Source organism: Mycena indigotica (assembly GCF_014461135.1).
Source record: "Mycena indigotica strain 171206Taipei chromosome Unknown Mind.scaff0001, whole genome shotgun sequence".
Taxonomy (NCBI): Eukaryota; Fungi; Basidiomycota; class Agaricomycetes; order Agaricales; family Mycenaceae; genus Mycena; species Mycena indigotica.
In genome coordinates, this window is record NW_023503000.1 from 2832487 (window position 1) to 2853058 (window position 20572).

At 50.3% G+C, this 20572-nt stretch overlaps 6 protein-coding genes across 6 annotated transcripts; 4 read left to right on the forward strand and 2 right to left on the reverse strand.

The window, feature by feature from the left end:
• Window positions 1-6: 6 nt before the first annotated feature.
• On the forward strand, window positions 7-3538 carry MIND_00086200 (PI3K/PI4K domain-containing protein; the record flags this gene model as incomplete). The annotated part of the gene is made up of 22 exons (XM_037357819.1): window positions 7-376; window positions 424-510; window positions 555-564; window positions 773-813; window positions 861-937; window positions 980-1079; window positions 1128-1426; window positions 1526-1763; window positions 1813-1881; window positions 1931-2010; window positions 2052-2111; window positions 2160-2177; window positions 2228-2249; window positions 2297-2334; window positions 2379-2385; window positions 2428-2782; window positions 2875-2888; window positions 2925-3059; window positions 3110-3150; window positions 3210-3371; window positions 3420-3454; window positions 3508-3538. 22 exons carry the CDS (start codon window positions 7-9, stop codon window positions 3536-3538), a joined length of 2289 nt encoding a protein of 762 aa, XP_037225729.1.
• MIND_00086300 (RRM domain-containing protein) lies at window positions 3189-5381 on the reverse strand (the record flags this gene model as incomplete). Its single annotated transcript, XM_037357820.1, has 11 exons — window positions 3189-3347; window positions 3396-3461; window positions 3516-3738; window positions 3782-4287; window positions 4332-4394; window positions 4443-4539; window positions 4588-4684; window positions 4736-4920; window positions 4969-5089; window positions 5145-5258; window positions 5309-5381. The coding sequence occupies 11 exons, from the start codon at window positions 5379-5381 to the stop codon at window positions 3189-3191; spliced, it is 1704 nt and encodes a 567-aa protein (XP_037225730.1).
• Window positions 5382-5544: 163 nt separating this feature from the next.
• Window positions 5545-6378, forward strand: MIND_00086400 (UPF0643 protein; the record flags this gene model as incomplete). The annotated part of the gene is made up of 5 exons (XM_037357821.1): window positions 5545-5779; window positions 5828-5914; window positions 5963-5992; window positions 6038-6090; window positions 6139-6378. 5 exons carry the CDS (start codon window positions 5545-5547, stop codon window positions 6376-6378), a joined length of 645 nt encoding a protein of 214 aa, XP_037225731.1.
• Window positions 6379-8620: 2242 nt separating this feature from the next.
• MIND_00086500 (uncharacterized protein) lies at window positions 8621-9156 on the forward strand (the record flags this gene model as incomplete). Its single annotated transcript, XM_037357822.1, has 2 exons — window positions 8621-8668; window positions 8719-9156. The coding sequence occupies 2 exons, from the start codon at window positions 8621-8623 to the stop codon at window positions 9154-9156; spliced, it is 486 nt and encodes a 161-aa protein (XP_037225732.1).
• Window positions 9157-11556: 2400 nt separating this feature from the next.
• Window positions 11557-13624, forward strand: MIND_00086600 (Carboxylic ester hydrolase; the record flags this gene model as incomplete). Its single annotated transcript, XM_037357823.1, has 12 exons — window positions 11557-11779; window positions 11826-11988; window positions 12036-12108; window positions 12156-12261; window positions 12312-12365; window positions 12422-12447; window positions 12504-12558; window positions 12606-12733; window positions 12784-12815; window positions 12871-13054; window positions 13103-13298; window positions 13344-13624. 12 exons carry the CDS (start codon window positions 11557-11559, stop codon window positions 13622-13624), a joined length of 1521 nt encoding a protein of 506 aa, XP_037225733.1.
• Window positions 13625-17833: 4209 nt separating this feature from the next.
• Window positions 17834-19486, reverse strand: MIND_00086700 (Glucan 1,3-beta-glucosidase; the record flags this gene model as incomplete). The annotated part of the gene is made up of 4 exons (XM_037357824.1): window positions 17834-17955; window positions 18003-18821; window positions 19132-19203; window positions 19252-19486. 4 exons carry the CDS (start codon window positions 19484-19486, stop codon window positions 17834-17836), a joined length of 1248 nt encoding a protein of 415 aa, XP_037225734.1.
• Between the last annotated feature and the right edge of the window lie 1086 nt (window positions 19487-20572).

Genomic DNA, 20572 nt, shown 5'->3' on the forward strand with positions numbered 1-20572 from the left:
AGATTCATGCCCGACCGCTCTGGATACCAACCGCTTGCCTCCAGTGACGATGTAGAGCAGCCGACAACCCCCTCACGTCGTAGAGGCCGGCCTCGTCGACCACGAATGGGCTCTTTGGACCTTTCAAGCATAGACGCCGCATTCAAGAATTGGACTCAGACTTTGGCGGCGAAGTTTTCTACTCCCAAGCCAAAGGCCACTGGAAAGCGCGAAATATATAGAAGCGTATTCGATCCTGTGGGGTCCCCACTCGTGATATCCAACCCCAAGACATTAGACCACAAACCGCCAATGTCGCGGGAGGAGTTCAGATCACTAGCGAGCTCGGTGCAGAGCGCTATAGAGGAAGGTGTTCATCCAAAGATGATAACGAAGGGTGAGCATATCCACTGCTTGTTCAGGCCTTGATATAACTATCTGTAGGAAGCTCTGGTTCATATTTTGCGCGAGCAAGAAACGACCAAGGACGTGTGCACACTGTTGCAGTCTTCAAACCCAAAGACGAGGCGCGTATTTCAATGGATTTGCCTCTCATTCACTCACGTGCTTTGAAGGAGCCTTACGGTAGACTAAATCCCAAAGTGCGTGTTTGAGCTCCGCGTTCATTTCGCGATTTTTGACGCAATCTCAGACAACCAAATGGTGCTGTGGAAAAATCCCCTCCTTAATATGGCGCTCATGGTTGCCAGGGTCCACCGTCAACTCCGCTGGCTGATACCGTTCGGAAGGGCCTGCTTAATTCCCAATCTGTCCTACGTTAGGCACGTTGCAGGCCCTCCTTTACCCTCGCGCTAAATTATCTGTACAGTGAAGGTGATTTCTTTTGCGTCTGTGCAGAGCGTCGCTAGAGTAACTTGAAGCTGCCGCCTCTCTTCTGGACACGCGATTACAACTCTATATCGTTCCTCCAACAGAACTCGTTTCTTTATCTTCGCCAGTGCGTCTATCTCAGCTGCCATAACCCAGCTGACTTTCGTAGTCCTTCTTCTACGACTGGCTTGACCGTAATGCTGCAAAGAAAGGAAAGCCGTTACCAGAGAAGATTGGGAGTATGCAGTTCTTCTTGTCTGGCTATCAAGGTGGGGGTATTGTTCTTGATTTAAGGCGTTTGCTCAGGTCTTTGATAGATGCCTCCGAATTCCTGCGCAAACACCCATGGCCAGGCAGGGCGATTTCGGACACATGGGACGACTCCTCGCATCGACAAGGGAGCATCTCCAAGCGATTTGCTTCAGCTTTCAACGTGGTTTGTGGGAGGACAGGAGAGGCGGACGAAGACGTATACGACGAGGTGGATTACGAAGAAGAGCGTGTTCTATATGATGCCACAGAAACAACTGATTCAAGGCCATTCTACTGGAGTCAAACTCTCCAAGAAAGCTTTCGAGAAGAGCTCGAAAAGCACGATATTTTCTTTCAAAGAATTGTCCTAGTCTGACATTTTGATAGGCTTGTTATTCTGGATTATCTGGCGAGTCACAATGTTGCCAGAAGCAGAACCCGCAGGCTGATACTTACACCGCAGATGCTCAATACGGATCGAGGCGCAGACAACTACATGATCAAATACTGCGACGGAGAACACGAGAAGTCGCTCATCGACGTAGCTCCGTCACCGTCGACTCTACCGTCATTGAGCAAGTCCGACACTCAAATGAGCGCCTCGTCCTCAACACCGGCTATGGTTCCTTCCATGTCGACTTCAAACAGTTTCCATGGTCCAGGGGACGAGTATACACGTAGACCTCATGTGCATGTTGCTGGTTCAATTTTTTTTGTGTTCGTTAATCTGTGACTGACATTGTAGCGCAGCTATTGACAATAGTTTGTCCTGGCCACACGAGCATCCGCAGGGATGGCGGACATATACCTACGGCTGGCGTGAGTCAAATATTGGATGACTGACAATTCACTAAACTGAGTTCATTAGTGTATCTGCCGGTTAGTCTGATTGGCAGACCCTTCAGCGACAAGACACGAAATCACTTCTTGCCCCTGTTGACGTCAAAGGTAGAAGGATTCATTGTCTGGATGATTCTGACCCTGCGCAGGAATGGTGGGAAGAGACTACTTATGAACTGGAGAAGCTGTTTAGAGTGGACCCGGACTTTGTGCGTATATCACTATGTTCCCTATTCTCAGTCTTAACTTTGTGCTAGCATCCAAAGATGTTTGCGGTGAGTGGTCGGTTTGTGTAGCAAGTTAGGGTGTTCATTTGTGTTCACAGCGCCAACTTGCGGTGGTCAAGGGTGCGTTCCTTCGATAGTCAGTAGTCCATTGATCGAATGGTCTGTAGGGCAAGCTTGGAACATTGTTCAGTCGCTCCAGCACGAAGTGTGTGTGCCCTTCTTATTACAGTCCCTGCTTACATTTGTTAGGATGAAGGTTGTATTTTTTTCGACCGAAAAAATGTTAACAATTCGGCAGGTCCCTTAGAACTAACGAGGCGGAGTAAGGTACTTGTTTGGGACGACGAGGTTGAGATTTCCGAGGAAGACGGCGATGAACCTGTCGTCTCTTCACGAATGTCTGTGAGAAGTGGACCATTACCGCGGCGGGCACGCAGTCGGAGCAACGGCAGTGACTTCCCTCCTCCACTTACGCGTGTTTCGAGCGAGCGGCCAGTCCCCTTCGCTGCCAAGTTCAAGCGTGTGCATCCTGGCACTAAGGGCATTGATGTGTTGGAACATCTGGAGCGACTGGATGCTGTGGAGGCAAGCTTGCAGCGGCTAGGGGCTGACGACGAATACGATGAAGATGATGAAGAAGTTGACGTTGGGGAGTCTTCTTCGTCAAAGCCAATACCAGTGCCCAACCGACGGGCCAGTTCCCCTCCTACTTCGCCATTCTCACCGCCTTCCAGTCCACCATTAGCCACAGTCATCGAAGTCCCTTCCGCTACCAGCTCAGATGCAGAAGAGGAGGACGTCGCGATGCTCTCGAAATCTGTGTCTCACGTAGAAGGCGCACCAGGCCACCATTCAAGATGGGCAAGTCACACTGCCGCCCCCACTTCCCCATTCCTTTCCCCCACCCCAACAAGAACAGTCATTGTCGAGGTATGCTTTTTCACACTCGCCATATACTATGCTTAATCTCCTCACTTCAGCGACTGGAGAGCGTCACGACCAAACCAATGTGCTCATGCTGGTGATGGGATTAGATTTACTTAGATTGAGATACTTTCGTTAATCGTTCTCGGAGAGCAGCCATGCAGCGAAACTATCCAACCGCTCGCGTTCATCGCCGTCCCCTTCATCTCCCGCCCCGCTTCGTTTGAATCGTTGCTTGCCGCTGTACAAAGACGCCTCAACTCGCAGCCCGTCGAAGAATCGTCCATTCATTTTCTGACCAAGACTGTTAACAAACAAGTCCAACAGAATCAACCAACATACCACAACACATGCTTGAGCACCCAGAGGGTCCCGGAATTTCACCGTCATGATTCCGTCAGGTTCTTTCTATTGCCACAAAATGAGCGCAGTGCATCGAACATCGAATGGAAAGCAACGCACATCGTATAACACAACGTTTGTGACTTCGCCTAGTGTGGAACACTCTTCGCGAACATCCTCTTTGAGATCCAGCAATAGAGACGCGTCTTCTTCCAGGGCCTTGAGTGTGAACATGTGCTTTAAAACCACTACGCGGCTGTTCTTGGCTGCTGCTGCTGCTGCCAACTCATCGTCGTCTAAGCTTGGCCCGAATCCATCTTCCTCGTCCCATTCTGCAAGTTTCCTGCCCTGAAAGTTAGCATTTCGACCTCGAGAGAAAATAAAACGCGTGCTTTTGCATCTTGACGATACGTCTCGAGGTTTTCTTCTTATCCACTGTTTTCCGTGGCTTGGATTCTCCTCCCTGGCCGTTTCCACCCGTAGTTTTGTGCGTGAAATCAGCTTTGGCGACACGCATGACTGTAGATGGGTCACCGATTCGTAATTCGGCGTCATCGAGCATTCGTTCAGCGAGAAATACCGAGTCTTCCTTGAAGTACACAACGAGGGCCTCGCCGCTGAATGAGCCGTCGTCTTGGGCATACATCTTCACTTTGGGCTCCCCATCGTCGTCTTCCTCAAGCACCCCACACTTGGAGAAGCGGTCAACAATCTCCTCCAGGTCAGCATCTACAGGAAGGCCAGTGACATAGACTGCCGTGTTCTTCGACTTGCGCTCGGTCTCCTTCTTGCCGCGTTTGGTGGAAGGCCCTGCTTGGGGTGTGGCGGAAGTGTAGTCCTCGGGTTCTTTGCGCTTTTTGTTCTCGCGAGCGAGAACTGGGGCAGCGGGTGTCTGTTTTATAAAGTCAGTATAGACCTTTTGTGAATGCAACAAACCTCTTCGTCAACGCCAGACACGGAGTATGCTGCTTGTTGGCGCTTCAGCAAATCTTCGTCGACCTGGACAAGTTAGAATGGATGACACTGAGAAGGGCTGTCGCCACGCACTAGTGGGAGCCATTTCCCTTTGGCCGCATCGTACTCCATCTCAGTGCCATCCGCTTCCTCGTACCGCCAGGTATTGGTAGTTCGTTCCAAATAAATTCTGCAGCTTGGTTGAACCACTAGACCAGACGCTATTTGTTCAGCATACCTTTCGTCTTTCCCAAAGGCTTCCGCCAGTGCTGCAGCCGACAGGCCCGCCGCGTAAGATGGTGGCGCGGACATGAGATGAATGTTTGTGACTACGACTAATAACAGACAATGCCACTTGCTCTACTTGTACAACACCATTGGCAGACCATCTACTGCCTCAACGGTCACCTGCGGTGTCCAGAGAGTCCGTGAGGTAGGAAGCGTTGGAGGAAGACTCGTTGGTGTGTAGAGTTTGCGGCTCTGGGTGATTGAAGAAATCGCAACAGAGAGGTCTACAGCGGCTGGCGGCTCTGCTGGGACATCCTTCTTCTCTGAAGAAGGCGCGGCAACGCTGTAGACAGATCAGGACGGAGATTGCTGAGGCTATCCCACCACATACGCTTGGGCCGCGGAGTGCTCAATGAGGAGGGCGGAGAGCTCGGACTGCGTCACAACAGAAAGCTGGGGGTAGGCGCGTCGGACATCGCGTTTCCAGTACGGGTTTTGGGCGGGGTCAGAAGCTGAAATCGGCAGTGTTGGCTGGCTATTGTGGGAGTTGAGGGGACCATAATTCACCTTTCGTTGCTGGGGTTGAGTATTTCTCTGGCCGCGAGGCGGGGGGCGGGAAACGATGTATGGATGGCAAGGGCAGCCCAGTCGAGATCTCCGAGTTAACGGCCGCCACCGCTCCTGGTTGTTCCGTCAAAAATTATACGCGAAGCCGCAACACTCGGACGCACGGAATTTCTTCCAAAAGCCCTTTGGACTGAGATGGTATAGTGTCGACTCTGCAGCCTTGGCGACGTTGCTCATCGCTGCAGAGTTCCAGATGAATTGTGACAATGCGTCACCACGTGACATGCGTCACACCCAAGCTCGACGCAACGATCGCGTTCAAGCACGTCGTTGTCGCAATACAGGGCGAAAATAATGTGTCCCTATTTAACGACGCAGCCCCGGCTGGCATGGAACAACCATGGCTTTCGCGCACCCCCCACATGAACTTCCGGCTTTCGATGCTTCACGCAACTACCCAGTGCTCTACCTCCCGCCATTAATATCTTCGCTTCCTGAAACGCTGCCACCAGCACCCCTGCCAAATGAGTACCCGCCGGTCGTTACTCAGACGCGGCTGCCCGACATAGATCCCACGTCGTTATCATTGCACAAAGCCCTTCACCACTTCAAGCCAATCACGCCGCACTATGCCTGTAAGTATGCCAATCCCGCTCAGGTCCTTCTCCTGAGACGGGTCTCAGCTACTCCATATCATGAAGCATTCAACTGGGATGAGCTGATGCTGCCGGAACATCAAGAACGCGAGTGGTACATTGTTGTTTTTCGAAGTGCCTTTCCCTCTTCCGCTTCTCTAGACGGTAATTGAAGGTCCCCAGGTAGAAGAAAAGCGGGCAGCGACGGCGGAGGTGAGGGGGTGCTCCTAATCCTTCCACCGGCTCAAATCATTCCAGCTCTCTACGATGCCGACAAAAACGCTCACGAGGAGGCTGTCCGAAACGGCGGAGTTGGTATTGCTGATTATTCTGAAGGCCCACATCTTATTTGACTGCAGCTTCTGCTATACTGGTATGGCGTCCCCGACCCCGCTTCCGGCATGAATCTCGCGACGTGTATTTGGCAGAGCAGAAAGCACGCCATAGCGGCGAACTCGCGGCCACACCACATAGTAGCCATGCGACTAGCTTCTCAATCATACGAAGTCTACAACCTGGAAAGATACGTCTTGCGAAAACGAGCAGGAGATCCTGGTGTCGTGGTGGAACCTTTCAATGGTGGGGATGTGGGGTGGTAAGCTCTCTTACTACTTGCTGGGAGTTGAGATTTTGTTACTAGTAGTTTTAGAATGATTAGAGGCCTGGAATGTGCTTTTGACCAATGCTCGTTCTGGAAAAATCATTACACCCAGCAAGTGAGCAAGTGCCTACTAGCCAAGACGACAAAGTTGTCTAACCGCTATACCGTTGACGTTGGTTGCCGAGAGCTTTGCAGAGTTCACATGTGTCACGCCATCTAATCGAGACAACCGCGACAATGTTTTTGTTTCTTTCTGAGTCCCGCCGCGCACCCTATATAGCTCATTCTTTGCAAAAGATGTGGGCTGAGCTGCAAGACTCTAATGCAAAAGATGTGAAACAGGGTTTAATTATTGAATTTCTCAATGGAATTGAAAGATATGACTAAGCTAAAAATTGATATAGTCATATAAATCACCTTTTCTTCAGGCCGAATACTCGTAGGGTAATACTTTGGACTTATGTGGCAGAAATAAGAAAATAAATTCAGAGATTAAGTAAGACTGATGTGGCATCACCTGGTCATTAGATCTAGTGATGGCAATCAAAAATCGTTCCACATTAGGTAATATTATCTAAATGTACTGATCCCATCAATCAAAACCCGCCAGAGGGCTTATAAGTAATTATTTTATTGCTTGTAAGTTTTTCTTTGGGCACTTGCCCTCATCTTTTGCATTACAGCCTTGCAGCTCAGCCCTCATCTTTTGCAAAGATACAGCTATATGAGCTGCGCCGCGATGCTCCTAACCTTGCCCCCGGAGCTCTACTTCTTCATCTACGTCGAACTTGACATCCCTGACATTCTATCTCTCCGTCAGGTAAGGGGTCCACCGAGATGTTATGGTAGACCAACAATATTCCAGACATGTCGCCTTTTGCGAGTGCATGGCCATACCAAAGCTTTGTGGATTGGATTATTTGAGCGTTTCCACGACGGCCCTATACCGCCTCCGCTTATAAACTACACCTCTTCCGATGCTGCAATGCTTGAGACACTTGCTCGCAGGATGTCGACCCTATCTCGTCACGAACTTGAAGACTTGCCTCCAATTGTTTCGCATGCTTGGCGGACACAACTTCCTCGGAGTATCCATTGGACTGGAATCGCAGCTTCGAGGTGGCTTATTGTCGCTTCATCCGACCGCCAAATTAGCACGCTGCAATGCTGGGATCTGACCCGCGCCTTCAATGGGGACGATCATCCTGTCGCTCAGATCTACCTCCCTGCTCAAGTGAAGACTGCCAAGTTAGAGGTTCAGCGGTCGGGAATCATCCTAGCTCTTGGCTTGATGAATCCGTGAGGTCCACCGGGCCTAAATCAAAGTTTTCTGACAATTACTAGGTCCACAGCCCTCTACGTTGTTTCCCTGAAGAGAAAATCTGACCGCGTTGTCTTTGTCCACGAATATAGTCTCATCGGTTCATCACATGTTCTTATGCTTCACGATGCTTTTGTTGGGTGTGCAATTCGTGAAGCATTGAATGAGCCACATATAGTCAACTGGAAAACGGGAGCCATCCTCGATATCGAACCTCCGCCTTGGTGGTCTAGACATTCCTAGTCGTCGTGTGAGTCGTATCGGCTTTACCAGCCATCTTACTCATGCCCTCGCAGAGTGTACCCCACCTGATGACCATGTGGACCGAGGATACTCTTGTTATCGTCCGTCTCGATGCACTCGAATTTTACCACTGTGAAGGCGATGGATTTTCGTTCCGTCGGCTCTTATTCGTGGATGATGTCCAGGAAGTCACGGTTTTCAAGCATTGCGACCCCTCGTACTTGCAGTTGGCCGTCCTCACGGATCGTCACCTCCAACTTTTGACTGTTCGGCGGGACAATCATGATACAGTGCTTAGTGCTGCCAGAAGATTAATCGCGAAGTTTCCTCCATATAAGCGAGACTCCCCATTCATTCGTTTGAGAACAAGCCAGTCTGGCACCCGCGTCATATCGATTTCAATACAAGACTGGAGCAGCCGTGGAGTCAAGCCGTCGTTGGCTATCTTTTCGCTCCCCAATCAAAATTTTGACACTCCTGAATCGAAGTTAGCGATGACCTGGAAAGACGACAATCTGCATGCACCTATGACGGTCCGTTCTGGACATAACCAAGAACATGCGATGATACGTCGTTTAAGCAATGACGGATGATGCCAGCACTCATGATATCGGCTTTTCGTCAATTACCGGCACATCAATCACCGCATTCAAGATAAAGTGTGATCAAGCCAATTATGGCTTGTCAAATGGTGTCAAGGAACAGTGCTGGTCACCGACCAAAGGTGAGATATCATGACAAGAACTTGGTGTGCATATACAGCTACAGCTACAGCTACAGAAAGGCCGCGGTGGCTTTTGCGAGCGCGCTGGCTGCCCAACTTCCCCAATGGGCTCCTGCTTCGACAAGTGCGCCATCCACCATTGCATACATTCGGAGACTCACCTCGCTTCATACCTTGCTTCCACATTGTGTGAATCCCCACGCACGACTGCCCTGCTTGCCTGCATGGTTGGCCTCCTGGCGTTGTTGTTTCTTCAAGAAACGACAATCACGCGTTGGGCAAGGCGACTGTCACCACAGCTATCCGTCTATACCACCAACTTCTCGCAATACCCACAAGATATCGTCTTGTTAGATGGGGAGTCGGATGGTGCAGAGCCGATTAACGTGGCGGCTTTCGCGCATCCTCTTTCCCAGCGAGCGGGCGCGGACGACCATTCCCTATTTGCGGAGAACGAGAGGATGCTAAGGGACTTTTCGACTGTGTAGAGCAGGGTAACTGTGGGCGGAATCAGACAAAGAGTGTGTGCCGGTACCCCTTTTTTGTGTCGGTTACTGTTACTCATATCGGAGCCGTCGTTATACTCTCTTCTGGACCATTCCGATGCCCGTTGTATGCTCCGACCTGAGACCACTGAATCACTTTTCCTTGCTTGGCGTCTTCGTCTTACGGGTAACCCCAAGTACCGTGACCATGCTTGGGGAATATTTCAGGCCATCGAACAGCATGCTAAACTGCCGGGCGGAGGTTACGCAACGGTGCTCGATGTGGATACAGTCTGTAGTATACATATTTCAAGTACTGCCACGAACGAGGAGTCCGCTTTCTGGGTGTTTGTTTGTAATAAGATTGTAATAAGATCGGCATAACCTCCGCTCCCGTTGCCCAAGTACCTCAGCCCATGCCAACGCCCGGCGGCGGCTCCGCTTCGCGCGTCGTCATACATGCGGTCCTTCTGGTAAAGAGGCGGACCCATATACTCCTTCAGGTTCTCCGGAGTAATGAGGACATGGACCGTATTGGGAATAGAAAGAAGTTTGCGCTCTTGCGTCATCACTAGCGTTGGAGTCGTTTCGCTAGGAGCTTGTGGTTGGTCGGACCTCCACGTCGTGTTTAGGTGAGACAGCTGTAGTATTGCTATCGTTGTCAGACTCGCTCGGCGCGCCTTGTCGCCGTCGTCTGCTAAGACGTCGACCAGACGACTCCTTGGCTTGCGGTACAAGATACCGGCTCGCGGAGTTTCCCTCTGACACCTCAATCACCTCCAAACGGTCGAGGAGGGGGGGCTGTGATAGCGGAGAGGGTGTTGACGGTACAGACGAAAAGGATGGAGGAAAGGTCGAGGGGTATGTCCATGAGCGGTTTGAAAACGACGAAATAACTAAGACAGGAAATAAACGCACCAAGTAGTGGTCCAAAAAACACGTTGTTCTGCTCGGGGTCCAGCATTTCCAGCAGCGCACTCGCAGAGTCACCATTGATGCCCCTCCCAATCTTGTCGACCTCGTCAATGAGAACGAGTGGGTTAGACGTTCCGACGCATTTCAAGGGGTTTGGATAATTTTGCCAGGAAGCGCACTATGTTGTTCGTCAGCCTTAAGTTTAGTGTCCAACATATCACAGACTCAACGTGGGTCCTTCGGTGTCCCTTGATGTCTGCGATATCGCTCAAGCCGCTAACGCTCAGCTGAATCAGAAGAATTGTCGTCCCAAGCGCGCGATCGATTTGTCAATGGAGGTTTTGCTGACACCAGGCGGACCAGTAAGTAGAAGAATTTTGCCTTGGACTTTCGGGTGATTTGGAGCAGGGCGTGGTAGTGTCTAAAGCTCATTATTTCCGAGTAATGGAGGTAAAAGACAATGACATACCGCCAGAAGACGTTGTAGTCGTTGACCCCAAAGTTCCTCATGACTTGCCAACAGCCAAAAGCTCGAGCATGCGGTCCTTGACAATCCGTAGTGGTCTGCGTCAAGAACTCCTTGGACATGCTTGAGCCGCGAGCGACAGGTTCTCTGGTGTATGCGAGCCCCAAGGAATCTACGTATTGCATCATTGGAAGCCATTGAGACCCACTCTAAACGAAAACATACCTGTTATCCAGTCCAAGTAGTTCCTCGTCGCATTCGCCTCGCTCGCGGCCGGCTCGACCACAAAGTCCCTGCAATGTTATCGCTCATGATGGCGCAAGACAAGTGGATTGAACGCCATCATGTCATGCGAACTTCCTTTAGACTTCCTTGTTCAGGTTGTTGGTGCGACTAGAACTTGCTTGCGCGATGAAACTAGGAGGACCTCGTTACATAAACTGGAATTGGTGGGTCGAAATATTTGTAGATGCAACTTGAACTTGAAGCTGGATACTTCCTGAATCATTTTTCACCATCCGAATCTTGTTGTTCGATGGCATACAGATGGAGAGCTGAAAACTGCCCGCACACTACTGCACATGCGTTGCATTTCTTGTCGCAGACCATTATTCGAGTTCAGGAACGAGAACAAATTCTCGTCACATCACATCTTCCTTCTACATTCCCTGTCATGTCTGTCAATCGAGAACCCAATGGTGGTGGAGGACGCTTCTTTGAAGTTGGATTTTGGGAGCCTGGTTTCTCCTGAGTCCTAGTGCGTGGTTCAATGTCTTTCTGCACGAAAAACTCATTTTGGTTGGAGATTGTTGCGTCATACTGACCATGACATTCCCCCACTTCATACCCTTTCTTCGTCGCCAACGCATCTTCATCGGATCCAGACCCCTTGCGCGGCCCGGTCGAAGGCGCACAATTCCTCTCCGCCAACCCATGCTATAGACTTTTTTTGCATGCGGGCTATACTCATGACCAATGTCCGCCCTCATGACCTGTCGCGAAGCCGACGCCAAGCGATAGGTATGTCCGCCCCGCCAATCGTGGAGCTATATAAAGCTCACATCCTTTGCAGTTCTCGACGAGACAGCATACAACCACGAGTTCTCTTACTCGCGATTCTGGCCGCTGTCGGTTCATATGCGCAAAGCCCGGTTGTCGACCTGGGGTATGCACAGTACCGTGGTGCGGTGTCATCGGCCAACTTTGCACACTTTTTGGGCATTCGTTACGCCGCTGCACCGATAGGTCAGAATCAAATGTTTATGTCAACACCTAATAATCTTTTCAAAAGGTGACCTCCGCTTCCGGGGACCTCAACCACCTGTAAATATTTCCGGTGTTCAAGATGCCACAACCCAACCCAACCAATGCTTCCAAAGCTCAAGCGGATTGTCGCCAACCAATCCGCTGGCCACGAGGGCTGTTGTTGCTGACGAGGATTGTTTGTTTCTCAAGTGAGCGTCGTCTAGGATCTTTGAAGTTTCGCTAACACGGTCTCAAGTGTTTACTATCCCAGCGATACAGCTGGTTTACCTCCAAAAGATTTACCTGTTCTCGTTTGGATACATGGCGGAGTATATCATCTTCATTTTTCCCGACAAGCCACCAACCAATTTTTCAGGGCTACCTCGGCGGTCAAGCTAGTGCTTACAATGGCGACGACATTCTCAAACAGAGTAACCGCAACTTGGTTCTCGTCATCATTCAATATCGCTTGGGGGTATTTGGTGCGGGACAGCATTGGTTTTGGGTGCCTATTTTGACTGACGATTGTCAGGTTTCCTACCAGGATCTAAAGGAAAGCAGAATGGCGCCTTGAATGCTGGCCTTCGTATGTTTTTCACTCTTCTCTTGAAGTAGATGTCCCGTCCTGATATTGTTTTTCAGTTGACCAAGATGCAGCGCTCCGATGGGTCAATCGCCATATATATCCCAACCTGCTCTTATATCTTGCTCTTATATGACGTAGATCACAAAATTCGGAGGAGACCCGGCCAAGGTTACTATATGGGGAGAGTCCGCCGGTCAGTTTTGAATTTGCTTCATAAATTGTGTTCACCAAGTTTCGCAGGCGCAGGCTCTGTACTGCAACAAGTTGTGGCCAACAACGGTCAGACTAAACCGCAGCTCTTCCGAGGAGCTATCACCAGTTCGACTTTCCTTCCCTCACAATACAAGTACAATGACCGGATTCCGGAGGTCCGTGAAGAATGTTGTTCGAATGAAACAAATAGCTCAACAAATTTCAGCTCATTTTCAGCCAAGTCGTCTCGCAACTAAAGTCAGTTGGATTTATCTTTATCTTGCTCCTTTCAATAGTACTCATATCCGTTCAGCTGCACTACTGTGTCTGTTATTATGGCTTGTCTCCGCGCTGCCGATGCAAACGCATTGGAAACCGTGAATAATAATCTCAATCATGGTGCTTTCTGGGGAACGTTCCTCCTTGTGCCAGTTATTGACGGGACATTCATCCGACAACGACCGACATTGTCTCTAGCTCAAGGGAAAGTCAACGGTGTGCGTCTCGGCTCCAAGGTTATCTTCCTTTCCTGACTTTTTACCCAGAAAGTGTTACTTTCCATCACCAATACCTTTGAAGGCGATGTTTTCGTTGATCAAAACTCGGCAGCAATTGCCAACGCAACCCAATATGCTCTCAATCTCTTCCCAGAAATCAAGCCAGCCCAAGCCGAAAAAGCTGGTCAGCTATATAGCGAGCTTGGGGCGCCAATTCTCCAGGAGAATGCAATTCAAGCAGAATGTGAGGGAAACACTCAGTCGTTGATTACTAACTAAAGCACGTTAGCTATCTTCATATGTCCCACCTATTACATGCTCAACGCATTCCGGGGCCGCTCTTACAAAGCCGAATTCGCAGTCCCGCAGAGGCCAGCACGGTGCCGGCGTCGCCTACTATTACCCCACACTTTCCACCCCTACCTTCCAGAACCAAGCGTTCATCAACGCTTTCGCGCAAATCTTCACATCTTTCGCGATCTCTTTGAACCCCAACGTGGACGTGGACCCTGCAAATCCGACTATTACTCCGCAGTGGAAAGTGTGGTTACAGGGCTTGGGGGAGACTGAGATGTTGTTCAACAAGACGGAAACGAATGAGCCCGTGGTTCACACCATCGAAACCGGGCAAGCCTTGCTGCAACGCTGCGCGTAAGTGACCTTGATTCCCGTGCAAAGTCTACCTGAACTGAGGTTATGTTTCAAGATTTTGGGATAGTGTTGGCGCGTTTACTGCACAGTAAAAGAGATGGATCCTTGACCGTTGAGAGAGAGATGATGTTAGAGGGCAGTGGTCCTAGGGCGGGCCGTTGAGCGTAAAAATCCATAGTATGAACAACTCGGGAGAAGAATTGGAAAAGACATCACTCAGCCGTCTTCTTGTTATACTTTGGTTATCCTAGTAGAAGCAACGAACGTTACGAACCCAAAAAATCTGATCAAAGTCACGTCATCAGTCAGTATCATCCTTTCCTTGCCTTTTCCTACCATCCGGCGAGCAACCTACAGCCAAGCGCTCTGCTTCCACCAAGATAGGCTACAGACGGCAGCTCTGGACCAGACGTATATTCAGCACCATGAATGGGAGAGAGTTCTATCGGGGACGATAAATACCGCGACTCGGAGCATTCAAGCAAGTGAGTAGAGCTTTGTTTTCCAATTCAGATATGATCCTTATTCGTCATGAGGACTTATCGCGTACTTCTGTCTTTGGTGCTCGTCAGGATATGAGAAACGCGTCTGAGGTGAAGCTGTGATCCGCGCCTCCCTCTCCTCCTTCTCGCCATGTCGCGACCTTCATCGTATGTTCTCTCGTTCTTATTACGGCCAGACCAGCTGATGAGATATGTAGCCCACGAAAGGACGAACCTGGCAATTCTCGCGATGCCGCACAATTCCCACTTCCTCGGTGAGTTGTGGCCTACTTGTTCGATACGCGGACTGACACCGTCAAATCCAGCGCGTTTTCTTCGAAACATATGCTCCTCAACGACGACAAGTCCGGCGAGAAAGACTTGGCCGTGAACCTCAGCGCACCAGACCAAGGCGAGGTCAGTAGCGATGCAGGCAGAGTTTTGCTACTGGCTGCGCCACATACCCCGTTCGGTCATTGGTTTTCTTGCTACTTAACGCGCTCAATGTCTCTGGTACTAGTGCTCGTCCCCGTCGCAGCCGACACAAAAGCCTTAGAACTCCGCCTGATGTCCCGGTAATAACAACGGTTCCACAATCAGCCTTCACATTGCTACTAGCTTCTCATGCTCAAGTGAGTGTAGCTGCCATGCAAAACGCACAATTGCTAATCTACCTCGCCGTTTCCAGTTTCCTTTGAATCCTTCCGTATTCCACAACAGCGATCTATCAAACAACCTATTTGTCAAAGCTGGAATGGCTACGTGGGCACCTCCTGCCCACGACACTGCTAGAGAGTATACTCTGCCGACAACAACACTTGCAAGTTCAGACGAACCGGTAACAGCTATTCATCCCATTATCTCGCCTTTTCATTCTTGTTTAGGCTGAAGTCCTTGACAGAGCAACACTGCCAGGCGCATCAGTAGAAACGGTCCCAGAACCTCGGGCACCCGACAAAGCTCCTCGCCGTCAAGCTCACAAAGCTCGCGTTCAAGCTCGCCGTCAAGTAAGTATACTTGTTGCAACAATCAACACCCGCTCAATGAGGTTTCCAGTTTGTCACTGATTTCCACAACAACGCATTGTCGAATAAAATCTTCATCGCGGCCCTGTCGGCTACGCGCAACTGCTACCCAGGATGCCACACTATCTACAACAAGAATGATCTCGCTTTCAAGCTCAGACGAGCCGGTAAAGTCTAGTCGTCGTACTGTCCTGCCTTTTCATTCTTCTTCAGGCTCAGAAACACATGTTACCATCTTCAAGCTCGGTGGAGAGCACCCAAGACGACGGTGCAACACCGCCAACTCGCACGGTTCGACGTCTGCCGTCTATGTCCTATGATACGTGCTTATATTAATATCAGCCACGCAAACGATCGCGACTCCCTACCTCTGAACCCAAACAAGATCTCAGTCCGGTTTCGACAGAAGCGGCATCTCCAAGTAAAAAGGCAACTTTTGTTACCTCCCCGCTGGCCCGCAGTTGACGTTTCTGGAGATACGACTATTGCTGACTTTTTACGACCACGCAAGTCCTACGAAGGTGTGCTCGTCACACACAACCGAACTTGCAAAGACGGCTCCGACTAGTGAAGACTCTGAATCCATCCATCTCAAACCCACGGCTACTGCTGAACCAGAGCAATCGCGACCGCTACCCACGCCCGATACGGAAATATTGTTTGAGCAAACAACGAACGAAGACGTAAACGATACTCTCGTATTGGTGAGGGCGCCGTTGTTCACGGTATCATCTGATGCCAACTTCTAATCTAGGCAAGAGGACCAAGTTCAACAAACGACGACAGTACTGCCATCACTGATGAACTCGCGACTGCAAAATTTGCCGCCTCAACTACGAATGCTGATTCAGAGTAGATTGAACGTAAAGAAGTTGGGTGTAATCTCGTCGCCGAATCGCCAACAAGGGTCCGTCGTTGTTTTACTTGATTACGAACGTGGCTGGTTGCTGAGAATGCTGACAGGTTGATGTACAACGTCTTATTCGCGCTGAAGCTGAAACAGCACGAGCGACTTCCACTGTTGCTGATGCAGCGCTGGGGAATGGCCAGCGCCGACGTCTACAGGTATTGCACTGCCAGGCATTTCTTCAACACGGCAAGCTAACTTGTTTCGTGAGACTACACACTCAAATCATTCCCGGAATTGGATTTACAAGTCGACGGGTACCCATCCGATAGTTCGATGTGCCACATAGTTGATTTGTACAATACTGGTAGTCAAGGATCAAGTTATCAGAGCCGTTCCAACTGGTGTAGTTGCTACAAAGCTAGGGTGCTGATCCCAGAAACTGAAATGTCTGATACAACTGTCGGTCGTTGCCTGCGTCTTCGCTCTCCGGTAGCTCGGCAGAAGGGAGAAAGAAGTGAGCTGCGATACGCTCTGGTGATCCTCCAACGTCTCACGCTGTTGCCCGGGTCAGCCTGAGGCTGGCGTATCCGCGCAAATCTTTTCGTTCCCTTTCGAGACAGTTTCTGAGCACAGATCGCATGTTGTCGTCGGTTTGCTTGTCTGTTGCATGGTGAGATTTTCAGTCGACAGAGATAGGGCTGATCGCCGAACCTGGGCTACTTGGATCCGGATTCAACAGATACGACAGACTTGGTACAGACGAAGACGCGACGAGGGAAAACCCGGCCTGAGAAGCTTCAGCTACTAGCATTCGCGACAAATAGCACCATGATACTATATATAATAAGTGGCACTCACAACGTCCCTCGTCCTCGTCCTCGTTGTTCAAGTTGTCATGGCTAACAAGATGGGAGGCTACCGCTTCAGCTTCTTGATTCGCTACAACACCGCGAAGATGCTCGTTTGGGATGACGGGAGACGAGGACACGTTATTCGTAGCTTCTGGCTGGGCCTCCGGATCAGGTGAGGTTACCTTTGAAATTTATTGAGGATTGAGCCCAGTGGATATAGTACACGCACCGTATTGTTCACTGCTGTGATTGCTAGCGGTTGGATTGGCGTAGTGGGGGCAACAGCAGTGGTTGCTTCTTCGTCCAAGGCACCGATTTCAGCTGGAGGCGTTTTCCACGCTAAGTCGTGGTGTTCAACTACGCAGTTATAGCCAATACTCACTTTCGCGTCTGCCAGCTGAAAAACAGGCGCACTGTTAGGATGTACTGGCGGTTGATAACAGAGGGACGCACATCGTGATTGCTCGGAGCACCCGCAACCAATCCTCGAGACACAAGAGCACCAGGCGACTCTGACACAGCGGCGGGCTTGACTGAGACTTTGATACGAGTCGTTGGGGGAGGAAGCGCGATAATAGCATCTGTTGGATCTCCCGCAGAGGAATCGGAAGTATCTGACACGGTGAACTCCTCGTCGGTATAATCAAAATCGGTGGTCTCAACACTGAGCCTGGTACAGCGTTAGCCAGCAATCTAAGTACGCGATGATGAGTTCACGTCTCGTCGACGTCGTTTGACATGGTTCAAGAAAGAAAGCGGTGGCTGTGACGACGATGTCATTCCTTCTACCAAAGCAAGCATTACAACCCGAGTTAAAGATATTACACGCACAGTAGCGACAGAGGTGGCTGGAAGAGCGACAAAAGAGATGCGTGATGCGTACAATAAGTAACCTAAAAAGAGCGTGTCCAGGATCCAGTTTATGGGTCTCCGCAATGTTTCCACATTCGCACGTAGTCCACCGCCAAGGCACGTTCCTCGAGGTTCTCCGGCCAAGTCGGTAGCCACTGTTGCTTGTTGTTGATGAAGTCGGACATGGGCTCTGTAATATCAAGTTAGCAAAAAGTAACAATACGGGAAACAACGTACTGCCGGCGTGATTTAGCCACGGCTTATCTCCTTGACCATCCGGAAACCACCCATTCGTCCCACCGACAGCGACATTCATGATCAGGTAAAAGTCTTGGTCGAACAGAGTCGCGTTTGTGCCATTGACCCATGGATTTGTGACTGGTACTGGGTGACCATTGGTATCGATCGCAGTGGGCGGGTAGTCTCCACGCTTGAAAAACGGTTCCTTGAATTGGAGGTCGAGGAGGGTATGGAGGCGTGTATCGACAGAAATACGAATCCATTTGTCGGTCCATTCCATGGTATATGTGTGGAAGTCGCTGCTAAAGATCTTGCGCTTCTCTGTCCACCACGAATACGACTTTCCGACACTGTTGAGGACTGGGATTGGGCCCCAGTTGAGGGAGCCTTGCACATAGTTGGCCCCACGATTTGTGTACTTCAGACCATTGCCGCGACTTTCGACCAGATCGATTTCGCCCGAAGCAGGCCATGGTCCATATTTGCTGTCGACGGGAAGCATCCATATGGCGGGCCAGAGCTGAAATGACCCGCAAGCTTGTTCAACTCCTCCTCGAACACCTTCTTCGCAATCTCGCGGGATTAAGTTGCGCAACGTCTTTGTAAACGTCGATGGGCTCGCCGGTAAGAGCACGGATAGTCGGGGCGTCTTTTGCGAACGGCAATATCGACAAGTTGGTGATGGAGGCAAGGGAGATGGGGTGATTGTGAAGAAACGACGTTTGCACTGGGCCAGCTTCCGGCGTTTCGGCTGGGAGAGAAGAATTCTCGGGGCGGCAGCGCTTTGCGGGTCCTCTAGAGCCGGTTCGAGTGGGGCTAAACCAGGCTTGTGGAGCTCGCTAATGACAACTCCGATGAGGGTAGAGAACAGCCGTCAACCCTTCTTCCTCCGGCTCTCCAATGGGTCCTGGCTTCCTCACAGCAGATGAACTGTGACTCAGGCGGCTTCGCCGCTGCTGGCGATCGTCCCGGCGGCCCGAATTTGCAGTCAACATAAGAGTATATTCCTTTTATACAAGCCTGTCCACGTCCCATCCTTGCAAAAGAATCAATCTTTCGATTATGTGTCCCACTTCATTTATGCTCCCACAACGCCAGGCGTCGAAATATTCGACGTGGAACCGACCACAGAAGGAGCAGTATACAGCCCCCTGCCATGCATGGTGCTGAAAGTCGAAGAAGTCATGCACGACGCGTTCTACAAAAGTCTCAGTATAAGAACTTGGAGATTGTTCAAGCCGCTTACCGAAGTAGATTCTCACTGGGACTCGATATGCCAGTAGAAGATGGAACTGCTGTCCCTTGCAGTTTGTACGATGTTGGCGGAGACGTCGCAGATGGTCAACTGAGTGGCCGAATTTGAGCATCCAGCGGCCCGTTGCTTCATTAGGGACGGCCAAAGCATAAACAGCGCCCGAACCGTCTTGGGAGTGTGCTGGCCAAGTGGTCCGTAGGGTGAGGGAGTGGATGTGAGTTGACATCGATGGTGGGTAATGCGATGGCGGGCAGGGCGGTGACGATGGCGAGTGACGGTGACTATCTTGCTTTGGGACTACTACAAACAAGTTACACACTAGATGAGATCTCAGTGGTAATGAGGAACATAGACCAGACCACGTACAAATATGTTGTGTCGATGATCAACGCACATATTTATAGTAGGATTGCCAGTCATCCAAACCTTCACGTCGAGCAATAAACTTGGGCAGATAGGCGTCAGTCCGACCGTGTTATAATGCAGGAATCAAATGGCAGCCCCGAACGATGTTTTGAGGATTCGAGGCGGTTCGGGGTTTTGCGGCCCCATCCGTCAGGGACACATAGGCATGGAATATGCCCATACCAGTAACGATGAGGGTCGACATGATCTTGGGCATGAACAAGAACAAACCTTCGCGTCCGGTTCAATAGATCTTGGTCTCGCCAAAGATCGTAAGTCGTGTAGTTCAACTGCCCAGTTGCATGAGTGTAGAGTAGATCTTTCTCAATCACGAAATTGATGAGATGGCGGGAAATCGGAGAGCGTGTTCGAAGGTTACAATGAATTGCTACCACTAACACAAAGTACAGCAGGGCATCCCTCTGCATACCCTCTGGGGAACTGTGTGGACATGTACTGTAGAAAATAGTCAGTTAAAACACACACTGTTTGGATTGGTAGCTCACCAGACAGAGAGAGATGTTTTCTGGACAAGATGGAGTAGCGGGAAATCGGAGAGCGTGTTCGAAGGTTACAATTGATTGCTACCACTAACACAATTTACAGCAGGGCATCCCTCTGCATACCCTCTGGGGAACTGTGTGGACATGTACTGTAGAAAATAGTCAGTTAAAACACACACTGTTTGGATTGGTAGCTCACCAGACAGAGAGAGATGTTTTCTGGACAAGATGGAGTAGCGGGAAATCGGAGAGCGTGTTCGAAGGTTACAATTGATTGCTACCACTAACACAATTTACAGCAGGGCATCCCTCTGCATACCCTCTGGGGAACTGTGTGGACATGTACTGTAGAAAATAGTCAGTTAAAACACACACTGTTTGGATTGGTAGCTCACCAGACAGAG